The following is an 18,088-nucleotide window of genomic DNA, read 5'->3' on the forward strand; positions in this document are numbered from 1 at the left end:
AAGCAAAGAGAAATGTTTAAGGAAGCTATAGGAAGGAAACAGCCTCACCACAGAAGAACAAGGATAAGAATTACAGTGGACTTTAATTTAGAAACCATGGAAGAAAAAATAGAGTCGAGTAAAATATTTAAAGTGTTAGAAGAAAAACTCAACAGCATATAATTATTTAGGAAATTATCTTTCATGAATAAAGGAGAAACCCTGATGCTTCTGCACACACAAGATTGTTGGAAGTAATAAATGAATCTAGCAAAGCTGCAAGATACTCAAAAAATCAACAAATTAATATTTGTTTTTACTATACACTAACGGTAAACAATCTGAAAAGGAAATTAAGAAAACAACTTCATTTACAATAACATGAAAAGGACCAAAATATTTAGGAATAAATTTAACCAAGGATGCAAAAGAATTGTGCACTGAAAACTATAAATTGTTTCTAGAAGAAAATTAAGAAGAGATATTATTTCTCTAATTCTGTTTCCATGGATATTAAGCTGTTTATTCCAGGCTTCCTCCGGTTCCTCCTTTTCTATCAGTTTGTCTTCTAGCTCCACTAATTCATTCTTCTGTCTCATTTACTCTGTTAGAGTATCTAGATTAGATGGGATCTCATAGATAAAATCTTTTAAATTCTGCCAGATCAGCTCTTGTTTATGCCCTTAATCTATATTGCCATTAATGGTTTTCTCCATCCTAGCTATCATCATCATAACTGTTACCCTGAAGTCTATTTCTTACATCTTGCTTATAACCATATCCATTAGTTCTGTGGCAGAGGTTACAGTCCCTGTGTCTTTCTTGTGTTGTGTGTTCCTCCTCTCAGTCATTCTGTTGAGGGGTGGATGAGGGAATATACAGAGTCCAAGTTATTGACCACAACCCAAGCAAGATGCATCTGTTTGATAGGGACTTTAGGGTTGTCAGCCTCTTGTACTTTCAGCCTGTCTTTTGAGGGAGGGGCCTGCTGCACTGTTACTCAGGCAACCCTGTTTGGGTAGAGTTGCCCTGCCCCCTTTCAGAGGGGAGATGGGCTCAGTAAAAACCGTTTTTTTTGGGGGGAGGCTTTTTTCTCTGGCGACTTTCCCTGGTGGCTTTCCGTGTCTCTTCTGAGAGTCAGAGCAAAAGTGACCATATCCAAACCTCTGCCTCGGAACAGAGATTGCAGGATTTTCTTCAGTGTGCTCTCTAGGCCACACTGTCTCCGTTTCTGTCTGTGCTACTAAAAACTGCAGCATTCTGGGTTGTGTGCCCCATAGCAACACTCCCATCCGTTGCTTCCAGATCCAAGCATGTCTCTGCCCTTTGTATTTTTTAAACCACCAGATGCCCCAATTCACATGCTTGCCTCAGTAGCTCCAGGTTTCAGTCTGGGGGGTGACCTCAAGTCCTTTCCCCACTGCTACCTGTCTGTGCCTGGTCCCCAGCATGGGAGGCTTTTGTGCTCTGGTGGCACAGGATCCAGAGCCTCCCCCGCACCGCTTCTGTTTATCTTTTCATATCTGCCTGCAGAATCACAACCCCCCCTTCATACCTCAAGACCAACAACCTGAGATACTCTGTTTGTAGAGATCCAAATATATCTTCTTACATCACAGGTCGATTTCCTGGGTGTTCAGAATGGTCTGGTAGCTCAATTAAAGAGACTGATTGAGATAGGGTCTCCTACTCCTCCACCATCTTTTTAAAAATTTTTTTGAAGATTTTATTTATTTATTTGACAGAGATCACAAGTAGGCAGGCAGGGCGGTGGGGGTGGGGGGAAGCAGGCTTCCTGCTGAGCAGAGAGCCCAATGCAGGGCTCCATCTCAGGACCCTGAGATCATGACCTGAGCCAAAGGCAGAGGCTTTAACTCACTGGGCCACCCAGGCGACCCTCTTCCACCATCTTTGCAACACTTCTCTTTATCTTTTGCATATTTATTGGTTTTTACCAGTGTCCATAAGGTTACCATTGTGTTTTCATATATCATCATCTGCATATACTAGTTTATATTAAGTTGATGGTTGCTAAAGTTTGAACCCATTGTTTACTTGTTACTTCCTCCACATTATAGGTATGGTCTTATAATTTATGTGCTTTTTTTTGGTGAGTTCATTGACTAAGTTTTACAGCTATACTTTTTAAAAAAATAATTATTTTTTGTAATGCTTTTGTGCTTCCTACCTTTCTAGCTCTTACTTATGGTCTTTCATTTCTATTCAGGGTCCCTTTTAACATTTCTTGTATGTCTTGTTTAATGGTCATGAACTCCTTTAGCTTTTCTTTGTATGGGAAACTCATTATCTCTCATTGTATTCTGAATGGTAGCCTTTCTGGATAGAGTATTTTGGGCTGCAATTTTTTTCCTTTCAGCACTTTGACTATTTCATGTCACTCCCTTTGGGCCACCAGAGCTTCTGCTGAAAACTCTGCCGATTGCCTTATGAGCTTTCTCTAGTATGTAACTGTTCTCTTTTCTCTTGATGCATCAAGATTCATACTAGGGGAGGCAGGTGGAGGAAAGAAATAGTGCCTGCCATCTCCTTTGTTCCTGGAGAAGTCCCTTAGTGAGCCCTACCCATCCAGACATGCAAAATAACTCTCCCTCCACTCTTCCCAGATATTTTTCAAACTGTTGCTTCTGTGCTATATCTCTGTGGACTGTTTATAGTGCTATCTCTTTAAGAGTGAGGACTCAGCTTCCTATGCCTTCTGTGTTCTTCCAGAACTGAGTAGCTGATTTTTAAAATTCCAGACTTTAAGTCACGTTGGTTGTAAGAACTCACAAAATTTGGCCCCTCTGGTTTTCCAAGCCAAATATTATTCATCTTCCTCATGTGGACTCTCCAGTGTGATGGTCTGTTTCTCTCCTTTCTTTATGTCTGGATGCACTCTCGACCTTGCAGACAGCCCATAGTCCATTTAGTTTCTCGCCGTATCTCCTCTCTTCCTAACCTCTTCAATGTGGCCTACTCTCTACCTTTAGTTATAGAGTTTGTTCCGCCAGTCTTCTTTTTTGAATTATTTAAACCGATGTTAGTGTTATCTCATTATATTTGTGGGATGAGATGAGCTTAGCATCCTCCTACTTTGTCATCTTCCCATCTTCTCTTATCTCTTGTCTTGATAACCATTCTAACAAATGTGAGGTAATAGTTCATTGTGGTTTCAGATTTGCATTTCTCTGATTATTGATGTTGAGACTCTTCTAGTATGCATATTAGCCATTTGTATGTCTTTGTGAAAATGTATTCGGGTATTTGTCCAATTTTTAAAAATTTTGTTTTTGATTTTTATGACTTCTTTATACATGTTAGATATTAACCTCTTATCTGATATATAGTTCACAAATATTTTCTCCCATTGTACAGGTCATTTCTTCATTCTGTCAATTGTCTTTTGCTATGTAGAAGATTTTTAGTTTGATGTAGTTCTACGTGTTTATTTTTGCTTTTATTGCTTGTGCTTTTTGGTGTCATATGTAAAAACTTATTGTCAAGATCAATGTAAAGGAAATTTTTTCCTCTGTTTTCTTGTAGTTTTGTGGTTTTAGGTGTTATATTTAAGTTTTTAATCCATTTCATGTTAACTTTTGTGACTAATATGAGAGCTCAATTTCTTTTTTTTTTTGGTATTTGAATATCTATTTCTAGATATAGAAAATACCCAACACCATTTATTGAAGAGACTGTCCTTTCTCTATTGTGTAATCTGGGCTCCTTTGTCAATATTAGTTGACTGTACATGGGAGAGTTTATTTCTGGGCTATTGGGTTTATTTCTGGGCTATTGGGTTTATTTCTGGGCTCTTGATTCTGTTTTATTGGTATGTGTCTTTATGCTAGAATCATATGGTTTTGGTTACTATAGCTTTCTAGTACAGTTTGAAATCAGGAAGTGTGATACTTCCAGCTTTATTCTTTTTTCTTACGAGTACTTTGGCTATTTGGGGTCTATCTTAGTTCCATACAAATTTTGGATTTTTTTCCTATTTCTGTAAAAACTGGAATTTTTATAGGAATTGCAACAAATTCATACATAGCTGTGAGTAGTATGGACATTTTAACAATATTAATTCTTACAGTCCATGTACACAGGTATTTTCCTATCTGTGTCTTCTTCAGTTCTTTTATTATTACCTTATAGTTTTAATTTTATAGATCTTTCGCCTCCTTGGTTAAATTTATTCCTAAGTATTTTGTTGTTGTTATTTGTTTTTTGTTTTGTTTTGTTGTGTTTTTTGTTATTGTAAGTGGGATTGTTTTCTTCTCTTTCTGATACTTTATTGTTAATGTATAGAAATGCAACTAATTTTTGTATGTTGGTTTTGTATCCTGCAACTTTACTAAATTCATTCATTGCTTCTAATTTTTTTGGTATTATCTTTAGAGTTTTCTATGTATAATATTATGTCATCTGCAGAGACAGTTTTACTTCTTCTTTTATTTCTTTTTCTTGCTTTATTGTTCTTCTTAGGACTTCTAGTACTATGCTGATGGGTGTGGTAAGAGTGAGCACTGTTGTCTTCTTGATTTTAAAGGTAGAACTTTCAACTTCTTAAACCAAGTATGATGTTATCTGTGTGCTTGTGAAGTCCATTACTGGAGTGCTATCAGTGTCTTGTGATGTCATATGTGTTTGATTTCTCAAGATCCATGTTGCCTTGCATTGATGTCTGTGCATTTGTAGGGGCAAAGACTTCTTTCAGTCTTTACAGACTAGAAGATAAAGACCTTTTCTTGTCCCATTCCCTGGGCTGATAATATTATCTCCAGACTTGGCAGGTGTGCTGTGTTGGAGCCATTTACAGTGTTGTCACTGGATCTGCAATGGAGTCTGGTTGGGCTTATTACAAGGGCTTAGGCCAGTGTGGATCACTTCTGGTCCCTGGGTGCATACAACTGCCTCTAATACCTTGTCAGTAGGGTGGTATTGGGCAAGGGTCCACATATGTGTCCTATTATCAGGTAAATAGTCAGTGAGCCTATGATCAGGTAAATGGTGGATGTGGCTCCCATCAGGTCCCTGGGAGAACTGCTGCCTAATTACTGACTGGCTCCCTGGGTGGGCAGGATTGATCCTGAACTGTGGCAAAGAGGTCCTGGAACTGAGCTTCACGGCTGATTCACATTCCACAGCCAAGATTAAGGTTTATAGACCTGGCTCTGAGGGAACAGATGGTATGTCTCCCTCCAAGTTACTGGATAGGTTGGATTGGCCCCTGACCATGGCCAGAGGGGCTCAAGCCAAATATAGGGCCCTTTCAGGATCTTTTGAGGTATAGTTGTGTCTCTTACCGATTCCCCGTGCCTATAGGACTGCTCATGGATTGAGGCTGGGAGGGGCTGGTACCCAGTATAGGGATCTCTGGGAGTACAAACAGGAGTATCTCCTGCTGGGTTTCTGTGTCAGCAGTACTATTCACAGATTGAAGTTGGAGAAGCTGGAGCTAAACATAAGGCCCTTTCAGAGTAATCAGGTTTGTAGCTAGGAATGTTTTCCGCTAGGACCCTGGACCCTCAGGACTGCTGACTATGACTCTGACTCTGGGTTCATGTACTGGCCCTTTCAGGATCCCTCTGAGCACAGATGGGAGTATCTGTAGCGTGGTCCGTGACTGGAAGGGGCAGGGAGTAGAGGATGAGGGCCTTTCTAGATCATCATATTCACAGATGGGAATGTCTTCTGCTGGGACCCTGGACCCTCAGGACGACTGACAGACTGACAGACTGACAGAAACACAAGAGTGTCTCCAATAGGGTCCCTGCACCGGCAAAATTGTTCCGATATTGTGGCTGGGATGGGCTGGAGCCCAGTTACAAGGCCATTTCAGAATCTTTAATCTGCCTGAATTTGGAGGGCCTTACCTCCAATGGCTCTCACACTGCAGCCAAAAAAGACCTAGAGTTGGTTCAAATGCCACTTCTGGATCCACAGCTGAATTGAGGTCTGTATAACTATCACCTGATGTGTGGGTGATGCTTCCAAGATCTCTTGGCATAAAGCACATGCTGGTGACAGACCCCAAACTGAATCAGCTGCCTGGCATTAGCCTGCCTTCTCAAAACAACTTTCTTCATTCTTGGTCTGCACTGTGGTTTTGCAGTCTCCTATCTAGATCTGGAAGCTCCCAGGAAAGCACTTTTGTTTGTGCATAGATGGCAAGTTATTGTTGTCAAGGAGGCCATATGTGCAAGAGAAGTCCTATTGGGCCATTTTGTTAATGTTTTATGCTACATAATGTAATTTGTATCAACTAAGATTTTTTGACTCTATATTTACAAAAATAAGGATAACTAAAAAACAAAACATTAGATATTAAGTAAGTTAGTTTTTACTTTACTCATTAATATTAGTACTAATTAAAATGTTAGAATCCTTGACTTTTAATATACTAGACTTGGGAGACCTGGCGTTGATTGTTATTGCCAACATGAAAGTGGTGCAGCTGTTCTACAGCTCCAATTCTTGATCAATGAGGTAAGGATTTTCTTGACTATTTATCACAGAGATGTACATATACACACTACATTAGTTGATGTGACCTTTTTTATATTATGTTATATAAAATATATTATTTTTATTTAAATATTTTATTTTTTATATAGTCTAAATATTTAAAGGTATATATGTGTGCAATATTATTCATGGTCACATTTCTTATAAAAGACTACATCAGTGTTTGTCTATTAAATTTTATTTTTTATTATTTTTTTTAAAGATTTTATTTATTTATTTGACAGACAGAGATCACAAGTAGGCAGAGAGGCAGGCAGAGAGAGAGGAGGAAGCAGGCTCCCCGCCGAGCAGAGAGTCCAATGTGGGACTCGATCCCAGGACCCTGAGATCATGACCTGAGCCGAAGGCAGCGGCTTAACCCACTGAGCCACTCAGGCGCCCTGTCTATTAAATTTTAAAGGAGAAAGTTTGCATACACCAGAAGATCCTGTTCTTATTATGCAGCATAATTTATAGATTAATTATTTACATTTTTTTTTAAAAATTACTAAAATTCGGATTGCTCCATTGACTATTAAACTTTTCTTCGGGATACTAATTTGAATTTTATAATCAGCATTAACTTCATGTCTTACCCTTATCTTTCATGAAATAACCTTTTCAGTTATTTACCTATGTGTTCTGCTATCTGTATATATATTCAGATTTATTTATTGGTACAAATATGCATATTTATTTATTTATTCACCCATAGCTATTACGATGATTGTTTCCCTACTCTATTCCTATTCTATAGACCTGTGGTGATGAGGAACTTCCTAACGACAGAGTATGTATTTATAAAGCTTGGAAAAGTTACAAATATTCCATTAGTTAGAGGCTTCTTAAGGCCTTCTGTGCTCATTGTTATTATTCACATTTTAAGTGGATCATTGTGTCTTTTAGAGCTGTTTTCAGTTAAGTGAGCTGTCAATGCAAAAATGCCTTAAAAATTAGTGCCATACCAAATTCAGGCATTTAGCAGACTGAACTCAATGCCATGAGGGAAAAAAAAAAAATGAAGTACTGCTGATTGTTTTCTTATGGTATGAATAATCTTTTACTCAATATCTCCACATATTTTCATATATGTTTTTCTCTAAGAATTTTATAATCATAAACATGGGTAAAATGGTTCATAGACTTTTGTGTCAGAGACTCTTAAGGAATGAAAAATTTGTGATGTTGGCAGATGTCCACCTTTTACTTCTCTCAGTTCAAACTCTTTCTCAGAAGTCAGTGAAATTCTCCTTATTGACAAACCTAGCGTATTTTACCTTGTAGGTATACTTGCTATGGGATACCACAATAAGAGAGGCAGATAAAACACATAGTATGTGTGTGACAAGACAAGAAAATTAAAGTTAGTTTTCCCAAAGAAAATACAATAATCCCTAATAGTCCTAATGATGCTTACAATAATTATTTCTTTCTGGTGGTGAATGCATATTTCTTGAGTTAGTCATCCAGACCAGTCCAGAAATTCACTTGCTTCTACTCAGCATTCTTAACCTTCCTGATTAAAGTACATACAATTGTTTTTCCCTATATTTGTAGGTTATAGAGATATAAATAACTCATCAAATAGCGAAAAATTTAGTAAATTAGCTTGTTTTTGCTTAACAAAAATCTCTTAAGGAAGTCACTCACTTTTTTTGTCTTCTTTTTTGTTTCAGGGTGCTTTGGTTAGTGCAAGTTCAGATGATACCCTTCATTTGTGGAATCTCAGACAAAAAAGGCCAGCTATTCTTCATTCTCTTAAATTTAACCGAGAACGGTAAGAATGTTTGAGTTAAACAATTTCTTGATGTATGAGAAAAGTATTTCCTGAGAAGATTCAGGTTAACTTTTGGAAGACTAGTTGTTTTTTGTTTTTTTCAGAACCTTAAAATCTAGAAAAAATTTGATGTTATGCTTGTTTTTATAGTAAAATTCATAGAAAATTCATAATTAGATTAAGTCATCTAAAGGGGAACTCCTAACATTTCTGTTCTTGCTATAAACTGGCACTGCAGCAATGATGCATTTATTTTTCTCTAGGCCATGGTGCTGAAAACTCAGACTATAAATTTGAAAGTCAAGTAAATACTGAATTTTTTTTATACCTTTTGATCATGGCAGTTATGTCCTACACTAAACTCTTTTGCTTAAATATTTTAACATGAAAAAACCTGAGACAAAAGTTTTAGATTCCAAAAATGTTGGTAGTAAGTGTTGAGCAATATTACATATAAAAGCTTGATGTTTTCCAAGATGGTAATTTGACCAGAATTTAGATTCCCCCAATTTAGAATGAAATATTAATAGTCTGAAAGAGAAAATTAAATGAATAGATATAGGAAAAATTACTAGATTTTATTTGTAACAATCTACCAAACTTTAATGTTTCTAATGTTGGTGTCAGTTAAACCTCAAACATAATTTACATCTACTCAATTGATAATCTGCCTGGAGATAAGTAAAATTTGTATTTCATTATCTGTCTCTGTAATTTAACTGAAAAATAACCTGATATTTGTTTATTATTTGGAAAACAATCTAACTCTTTCCAGTGAAGGAGAAGGGTCATCACAGGAAAATTTGATGTTAATGAAAGAAAAAGAAACCTTTGAGAAGTAAATTTACACAGATTAGCAAATACTATTCAAACTGAGGTAGGTGAATAATGCAGGCAGGCTGTCACTGCTAAGAACTCAAGATAGTGCTTGAGTTTTATTTTGTTGAATGATAATAGTTTAATAAGGAATTGTTACTACATGAACAGAGTTGGAAGAAGTAAATCTGTTTTTATAAGTATGTGAGAAAAAAAGATGGCAGTTATGCAAACATTCTTTTATTTCCCCGAAGTTTTTCTTTTTCTACTCATATGCATACTGTACTATTTAAGTCATTAACCTTCAATATTCTGAGTAATATTCATGAGTGTTATGTCTATGGTATTTTAGGATTTAGCATCAATGGGAATTTTCATTATATCCAGTGTATTTTGAGAGGAGGGAATTTATATTTTAGATGTCTGCTAAAACCAGATAGAATTTCTTTATTTAGATTAGATCTAATTTTGGTTATTTTATCTTAAATTTTAAAGTAATTAATGTAGCAGAAATTTCAGGGTATTAAAAAATTTAAAAATCAGTCAAGAGTTATTATACTGTTCCTGTTTTTTATCTCTAAAAATATTTATTACTCAGATATTGACATATTGATTTTATCACTTTCTCTGCTTGTACGATTTTTGTTTGTTTAAATGATTTAAGTAGATCTGGCCCTACACTTCTGTGTGGATGGACAAAATAGGTTTTTTAACCTCAACGTTGGACTGTTGAAGGAAATGTTCTGGCCCTTTTTGGGGTGGGGGGAAGAAACAATTGATGGTGATGATTTTCAGTTATAATTTTATTATCTCAATTGATGTGGATTTACCTGTTAGCAACATAAAAGACCAAGCTGACAGTTTTTGGACGTATCATAGAATCATAGAATTTTGATTCTATGGCATTGCTTATTTTCATGCTTGCAAAAATAGGGTATCTATCATTTTGAAGATAAATTTATTATCTTGAATTTGAAAATATCATTAATGGAAATAATCAGTAACTATCACAGTTCCTGTAGGGAGGGATATATTTTTAAATGTATGTGAATAGAGGTTTTGATCTATAAAGGAGAATTTAACCAACCATCTTTTGGAACTCTGAGCCTTCTTAAATTAACCAGTTGACTATGTAAATTTCTATATATCCTTATGTTTCTGTCATATATGTATTTAATTTATATAGTTTATGCTATACATTTTAGGTTTTTATTTTTTATAGGGCACCTTTAGCTTTTGGTCTTAAAATCTTTGAAGGCAGTAATGAGAAATAGGTTTAGATATTTCAGCTGCTTCTAAGGAATGGATCCTTGGATTCCTTTCAAATCTGATTTTAAAGCTAAATATGGAAGAAAAATTGTTTTGATTTCTGTGCTGCATGATCTGAAAATGAATAAAATAAGACATTCATATTTTAGACATGTTAATAGTCCTTGATAATACTGATCATAAATTATGTAACGGGAAAAGCATAGCATTGTTTTATATGGTTTTCAAGTAAAATTCAATAGGTAGACTATGACATGAAGATATTAACTTATTTGTAATTATTGTATCAGAGTTTATTTTTTTATTTCTGTGGTATTCTGCTAGTTGATATCATCAGAGTGTTTCTAAGGACTATCACCTACGCTGAAGGGAAGGAATATTTTAAGAACCCTATAATTTATGAAATTATCTAGCAAGCTTGATTGGAGTTGGCTTTTGGGGAAGTTTATAACCCCAATTTAAAATATACTATTGCTTTATAAAGGAAACTTGCATCATGTTTATTTTAAAATTTTCTTTAAGAATTAACATATTTACCTGGTTTGACATTCAAAAGATGTAAGTTGTATATACAGTGAAGGATTTATCTTCTACTCCTGTTACTTGGACCCTTAGACCTCATCAATGGAGGTGAAGAGTATTACTTATTAATTTATTATATCTTTTGAGAGATTAATTATATATGCATAAAGGCAATTATATGTAACATAATTTTTTCCTTACATGTGTGAGTGTGTGTGTGTGTGTGTGTGTGTGTGTAAGCAAATACGAATATATATATTTTTTCTGTTACACAAATTGTAACATGTTATACAGTTTTGTATCTTGTTTCATTCTCTTTGGAATTTATTCTAAAGATCATTCCTTATCAGTGTATAAAAAACTTCCTTATTTTTTTTTCTTTTGTTTGTGTGTGTAAATGTTACCAAATCAAGAAACTGTCCAGGGGTGCCTGGCTGGCTTAGTTGATGGAGCATGCAACTCTTGATCTCAAGGTTATGGGTTCAAGCCCCACGTTGAGTGTAGAAATAGCTTAAAAATAAAATCTTAAAATAAAAACACATTTTAAAAAAGCAGTGTAAATGTTAAATTTACACCGTGAGATAATTTACCCTGTAACAAATGCAGAAATCAAGAAACAGAAAATTAGGGACACCTGGGTGGCTCAGTTGGTTAAGCAGCTGCCTTCGGCTCAGGTCATGATCCCAGCGTCCTGGGATCGAGTCCCACATCGGGCTCCTTGCTTGGCAGGGAGCCTGCTTCTCTCTCTGCCTCTGCCTGCCATTCTGTCTGCCTGTGTTTGCTCTCTCTCCCTCTCTCTCTGACAAATAAATAAATTAAAAAAAAAAAAACAGAAAATTACTAGACCCACAACCACCCCCCTCATTTTACCTTTCAGTCACTACCTAATACACACTCTCCTGATTTTAAACACTATAAATTAGTTTTATCTGTTGTTTGGAAAATTATACAAATGATATCATACATACATTCTTGTTTGTGTTTGGCTTCTTTTGCTAATGTTATATTTAAAAATTTCATCCATGTTTTATGTAGCTATAGTTTATTACTTTCATTGTTATGTAGTATTCAACTTAGTGAATATTCCTCAGTTTGATTAACCATTCTACTTTAATTCTCTTGCTTAAACTTAACTTTTGTATTTCCACTTAAATTTTAGAAATACATGGTGTGATGCATAAACAATGTATCTTGGAACACTGAAAAAATAAAGTTAAAAAAATAACTTCTTAAATTTCACAAACACATTTGCTGAGGTTTTGATTAGAAATACTAATTTGAAAAGGTATATGGACTCATGTTCATTGCAACATTTATAACAGTCAAAGTATGGAAGCAACCTCAGTGTCCATCAATAGATGAATAGGTAAAGATTTGGTATGTGTATAGATGTATGTATGCATGTGTGATATAGATAGAATAGAATATTACTGATTGATTAAAAAAAGAATGAAATCTTACCATTTGTGATAGCATGGATGGACCTAGAGGGTAATATGCTAAATGAAATAAATCAGACAGAAAAAAATACCATATGATATAATTTACATGTGATATCTAAACAAAACAAAACAAACAGACTTATAAATAGAACAAACTGGTGGTTGCCCGGGAAGTGGGTGGTGAGCAAAATAGGTAAATGGGATGAAGAGGTTCAAACCTCCAGTTATACAGTAAATAAGAAAAAAAAACCACTTTGAATATGTAGACTACTTTGAAGAGCACTGACATATCCCATGATGATGCAGGATGGCAATATTGATTCATTGTCATTCACAGTGACAATATTGAATCATTCAGTCAATGAACCATGGTATATGTTATATCCTCCGCTTTCTTAAGTCTTCTTTGAGTTCTCTAAATAACATTAATGAGTTTTTCTGAGGTCTTCCACATTTTGTTAGGTTTAGTCATAAGCTTTTTTTTTTTTTAATTTCAGTATAGTTAACATATAATGTAATATTTGCTTCAGGTGTACAATTAGTGATTTAACAATTCCATACATCACCCGGTGCTCATCACAAGTGACTCCTTGATACCCATCTCCTATTTTAACCCAACCCCACTCCCACCTCCCCTCTGGTTACCAACAGGTTAAGAGTCTTTTTCTTAGTTTGTCTTTCTCTCTCTCTATTTTTCCCTTTTTCTCATTTTTTTTGTGTCTTGTTTTTTGTTTCACTCATGGATGAGTGAAATCATATAGTATTTGTCTTCATGACTGACTTATTTCGCTTAGCATAATAGTCTCTAGCTCTATCCATGTTGTTGCAAATAGCAAGATTTCAATCCTTTTTATGGCTAATATTTGACAGTATGTGTACACATACACATACACACACCCCAAATCTTCTTTATCCATTCCTTAGTTGATAGACATGGGCTGTTTCCTTAATTTAGCTACTGTAGATAATGCTCCTAAAAGCATGGCAGAGAATGTATCCTTTTGAGTTAGTATATTTGTCTCCTTTAGGTAAATACCCAGTTGTGTGATTACTGGGTCATAGGATAGTTCTATTTTTAATTAAAAAATTTTTTTAACATATAATGTATTATTTGCTTCAGGGGTAAGGTCTGTGAATCATCAGTCTTACACAGTATTTTTAACATTTTGAGGAACCTTCATACCATTTTCCACAATGACTGCACCAGTCTGCATTCCCACTAATAGTGCACAAGGGTTTCCTTTCTCCACATCTTCACCAACACCTGTTGTTTCCTGTGTTGTTGATTTTAGCCATTCTGACAGGTTGTGAGGTGATATCTCATTGTAATTTTGATTTGTATTTCCCTGATGATGAATGATATTGAGTATCTTTTCATGCATCTGTTAGTTGTCTTCTTCTTTGGAGAAAGGTCTATTCATAACTTATGCCCATTTTGGGGTGTTGAGTTGTATCAGGTTTTATATGTTTTAGAAACTGACCTTTTATTAGATTTATCATTTGCAAATATCTTTTCCCATTCTGTAGGTTGCCATTTAGTTTTGTTGATTGTTTCCTTTGCTCTGCAGATACATTTTGTTTTGATTACATTCCAATAATTTATTTTTTGCTTTCATTACCCTTGCTTCAGGAGAAAGATCTAGAAAAATGTAGCTACAGCTGATGTTAAAGAAATGTCTGTCTTTTCTCTTTTCTAGGATTTTCGTGATTTCAGGCCTTAGATTTAGGTTTTTAATCAGTTTTGAGTTTATTTTTGTGTATGTTGTGAGAAAGTAGAGCAGTTTCATTCTTTTGCATGTAGCTGTCCAGTTCTTCCAACATTTGTTGAAGAGACTGTCTTTTCCCTATTTTATATACTTTGCTCCTTTTTCAAAGATTACTTGACCATATAATTGTGGGTTTATTTCTGTGTTTTGTCCTCTGTTCTATTGATTTTTGTGCCAGTGCCATACTGTTTTAATTAATACAGCTTTGTAATATAATTCAAAGACTGGAATTGTGATGCATCGAGTACTGTTTTTCTTTCGAGATTGCTTTGGCTATGTAGTTTTTTTTTTTGTGGTTCCATACAAATGTTAGTATTATTTGTTCTAGTTCTGTGAAAAATGCTGTTTGTGTTTTAAATCAGGGATTGAATTAAATGTGTAGATTGCTTTGGGTCATACAGGTCTTTTTTTTTTTTTTACTTTCAAATATAACTTTTTTTTTTAAATACAGGTCTTTTTTTTTTTTAAGATTTTATTTATTTATCTGACAGAGATCACATGTAGGCAGAGAGGCAGGCAGAGGGAGATAGAGAGAGAGGAGGAAGCAGGCTCTCCACTGAGCAGAGTCCGATGCGGGGCTCAATCCCAGGACCCTGAGATCATGACCCGAGCCGAAGGCAGAGGCTTTAACCCACTGAGCCACCCAGGTGCCCCTAAATACAGGTCTTTTAACAGTATTTGTTCTCCTACTCCATGAGTATGGAATATCTTTCCATTTGTTTGTGTTATCTTCAATTTGTTTCAACAGTGTTTTATAATTTTCAGAGTACAGGTCTTTTAACTGTATTTTTACTCAAGTTTATTCCTGGTATTTTATTATTTTGTGTGCAATCATAAATGAGATTATTTCTTAATTTCTCTTTCTGCTGCTTCATTACTAGTATAGAAATGTAACAGATTTCTGTGTATTGATTTTATATCCTATGACTTTACTGAATTCATTTATCAATTCTAGTTGTCTTTTGGTGGAGTCTAAGTTTTTCTATTTTGTAGTATCAGGTCATCTGCAAATAGGGAAAGTTTTACTTCTTCCTTTCCAATTTTGAATGCCTTTTATTTCTGTTTGCTATCTGATTGCTGCAACTGGGACTTCCAGTACTATGTTGAATAAAAGTGGTGAGAGTAAATATCCTTGTCTTGTTCCTAACCTTAGGGGGAAGGTCTCAGTTTTCCCCTATTGAGTATGATAATGACTATGGCTTTTTCATACTGGCTGTGACTATCATGATGAGGTATGTTCCTTCTAACATACTTTGTTGAGGATTTTTAATCATAAAGAAATGTTGTACTTTGTCAAATGCTTTTCCTTCATCTATTGAAATGAGGATATGTTTTTTATCCTTTCTCTTATTAATGTGACGTATCAAGTTGATTGATTTGTGAATATTTAATCACCCTGGCAAGCCAAGAATAAATCCCACTTGATTGTAGTGCATCATTCTTTTTTTTTAATGTTATGTTAGTCATCATACAGTATATCATTAATTTTTGATGTAGTGTTCCGTGATTCACTGTTTGTATATAACACCCAGGACTCCATGTAATACATGCCCCCCTTAATACCCATCACCCAGCTAACCCATCCCCCACACTGCTCCCCTCTAAAACCTCAGTTTGATTCCCAGAGTCAGGAGTCTTTCATGGTTCATCTCCCTCTCTGATTCCCCCACCTTCATTTTTCCCTTCCCTCTCCTAATGTCCTCCATGCTATTCCTTATGTTCCACAAATAAGTGAAACCATATGATAATTGACTTTCTTTGCTTGACTTGTTGCACTTAGCGTAACTCCTCCAGTTCCATCCATGTTGGTGCAAAAGTTGGGTATTCGTCCTTTCTGATGGCTGACTAATATTCCATTGTATGTATGGACCACATATTCTTTACCCATTCATCTGTTGAAGGGCATTTGGGCTCCTTCCATGGTTTGGCTATTGTGGACATTGCTAATAGGAATGTAAGGGTGCATGTGGCCCTTCTTTTTACGACATCTGTATCTCTGGTATAAATACCTAGTAGTGTAATTGATGGTAGCTCTATTTTTAATTTTTTGAGGAACTTCCACACTGTTTTCCAAAGTACATTGCCACCAACAATGTAAGAGGGTTCTTTCCTTTTCTCCACTATCTCTCCAACATTTGTTGTTTCTTGCCTTGTTTCAATTTTTGCCATTTCTAACAGGTATAAGGTGGTATCTAAATGTGGTTTCAATTTGAGTTTCCCTGATGGCTAATGATGAACATTATTCATGTGTCCGGTAGCTATTTATATGTCTTCTTTGGAGAAGTGTCCATTCATCTATTGAAGGGCATCTTGGTTTTTTCCACAGTTTGGTGACTGTGGCCATTGTTTCTATGAACATTGGAGGGGGAAACAAACCATGAGAGTCTATAGACTCTGAGAAACAAAATGAGGGTTTTGGAGGGGAGAGAGGTGGGGGTTGGGTAAGCCTGGTGGTGGGTATTAAGGAGGGCACATATTGCATGCATCACTGCGTGTGGTGCATAAACAATGAATTTTGGAACATTGAAAAAAATTAAATTTAAAAAAAGAAATAAAAAGATAAATACCTCTAAAAATATGTATTATGTTTGTCACTTGAGAGGCCAGAGATTTTCTTTGTTTCTCTTACAGGACTCATTGAACCTTTAAACCATTTAATTACCTAATCAATTTTATGTGTATAAAACTTTCTTTATAAATGCTTTATTTTTCAAGAATTTATTTATAAATATTTTACCTACAGTTTTGGGTGATATGTTACTATTAATTTGTGAAGGATATGCAGAAGACTAAATGGTTGATTTTAGTTAATGTCTGTTCATTAAGTTTTAATGTAGTCCTGGAAATATCCATCTTCAAAAAAAAATTAAAATAGGTATTTGAGGCTAAGTAAACCACCTAAAATGCTACAAACACTAGATGTACCCTGGGATTTAACAACTAATATTATTTTACAGCTTTGGAATTCTTAGTTGTTTACCTCTTATTCTACTACATATCACTTGTTCTATAAAGGAATAAAATGTATGCTTGCTCCATAATCCTTTTGATAACATTGTATTCTAATAATTTCTCTAAAGGGAAATCAATTTTACAATAAATTGTAAAAAATTGGAAAAAGAAAAGAATGATATAGTGTCCTTCTGTATCACTAACTACAGCCTTTAGCATAAAATCAAATTTGTCTGATATGAGAATTGCTACCCCAGCTTTCTTTTGAAAAAGAAAGGTCCCGTTGGCATGAGAGATGATTCTCCAGCCCTTCACTTTCAGTCTGGATGTATCTTGACATTCAAAATGAGTCTCTTGTAGATAGCATATAGATGGGTCCTATCTTTTTATGCAATCTGAAACCCTGTGCCATTTTATGGGAGCATTTAGGCCTTTCATGTTGAGAGTGATTATTGAAAGATATGATTTTATTGTCATCATGTTGCCTGTGAGGTCCTTGTTTCTATAGATTGTCTCTGTAAATTTCTGTTCTATATTACTCTTGGGGTCTTTCTCCTTTTATAAAACCCCCCATTAATATCTCTTGCAGGGTCGACTTGGTGTTCACATATTCTTACAGTTTCTGCTGTTCTTGTAAGTCACTTATCTCTCCATCCATTCTGAATGACAGCCTTGCTGGATAAAGTATCCTTGGCTGTGTGTTCTTCTCATTTAGTACTCAATGTCTTGCCATTTGTTTCTGACTTGACAGGTCTCTGTGAACTGGGCTGAAGTTATTCTGAAATTCATCCCTCTGTATGTAAGAAATCTCTTTCCTCTCACTGCTTTCAAGATTGTTTCTTGCAAATCATGCTATTATATGTCATGGTGTCAGTCTGTTCTCCTTGATCTTGGGAGGGGTCCTCTCTGCCTCTTGTACATGAATGCGTGTTTCCTTCCCCAGATTAGGGAAGTTCTCAGCTACGATTTGTCTCAAATATACCTTCTAGACCTCTCTGTTTCTCGCCACCCCCTCAGGGATCCCAGTAATGCTGATACTGGAAGGTGTCATTGAGTACTAAACT

The 18,088-nt window shown here is 35.4% G+C and overlaps 1 protein-coding gene across 5 annotated transcripts in view; it reads left to right on the forward strand.

Annotated features, from left to right (window-relative positions):
* Positions 1–18,088, forward strand: part of STXBP5L (syntaxin binding protein 5L) — a 411,169-nt gene that overhangs the window by 97,851 nt on the left and 295,230 nt on the right. For all 5 annotated transcript variants that reach the window (XM_047726199.1, XM_047726189.1, XM_047726217.1 and 2 more), the window contains exons 4-5: positions 6,381–6,462; positions 8,157–8,257. In XM_047726199.1, the coding sequence (XP_047582155.1) occupies positions 6,381–6,462; positions 8,157–8,257 (183 nt within the window). The remainder of the gene's footprint in view (positions 1–6,380; positions 6,463–8,156; positions 8,258–18,088) is intronic.

Source organism: Lutra lutra, chromosome 1 (genome assembly GCF_902655055.1).
Source record: "Lutra lutra chromosome 1, mLutLut1.2, whole genome shotgun sequence".
NCBI classification, from domain to species: domain Eukaryota; kingdom Metazoa; phylum Chordata; class Mammalia; order Carnivora; family Mustelidae; genus Lutra; species Lutra lutra.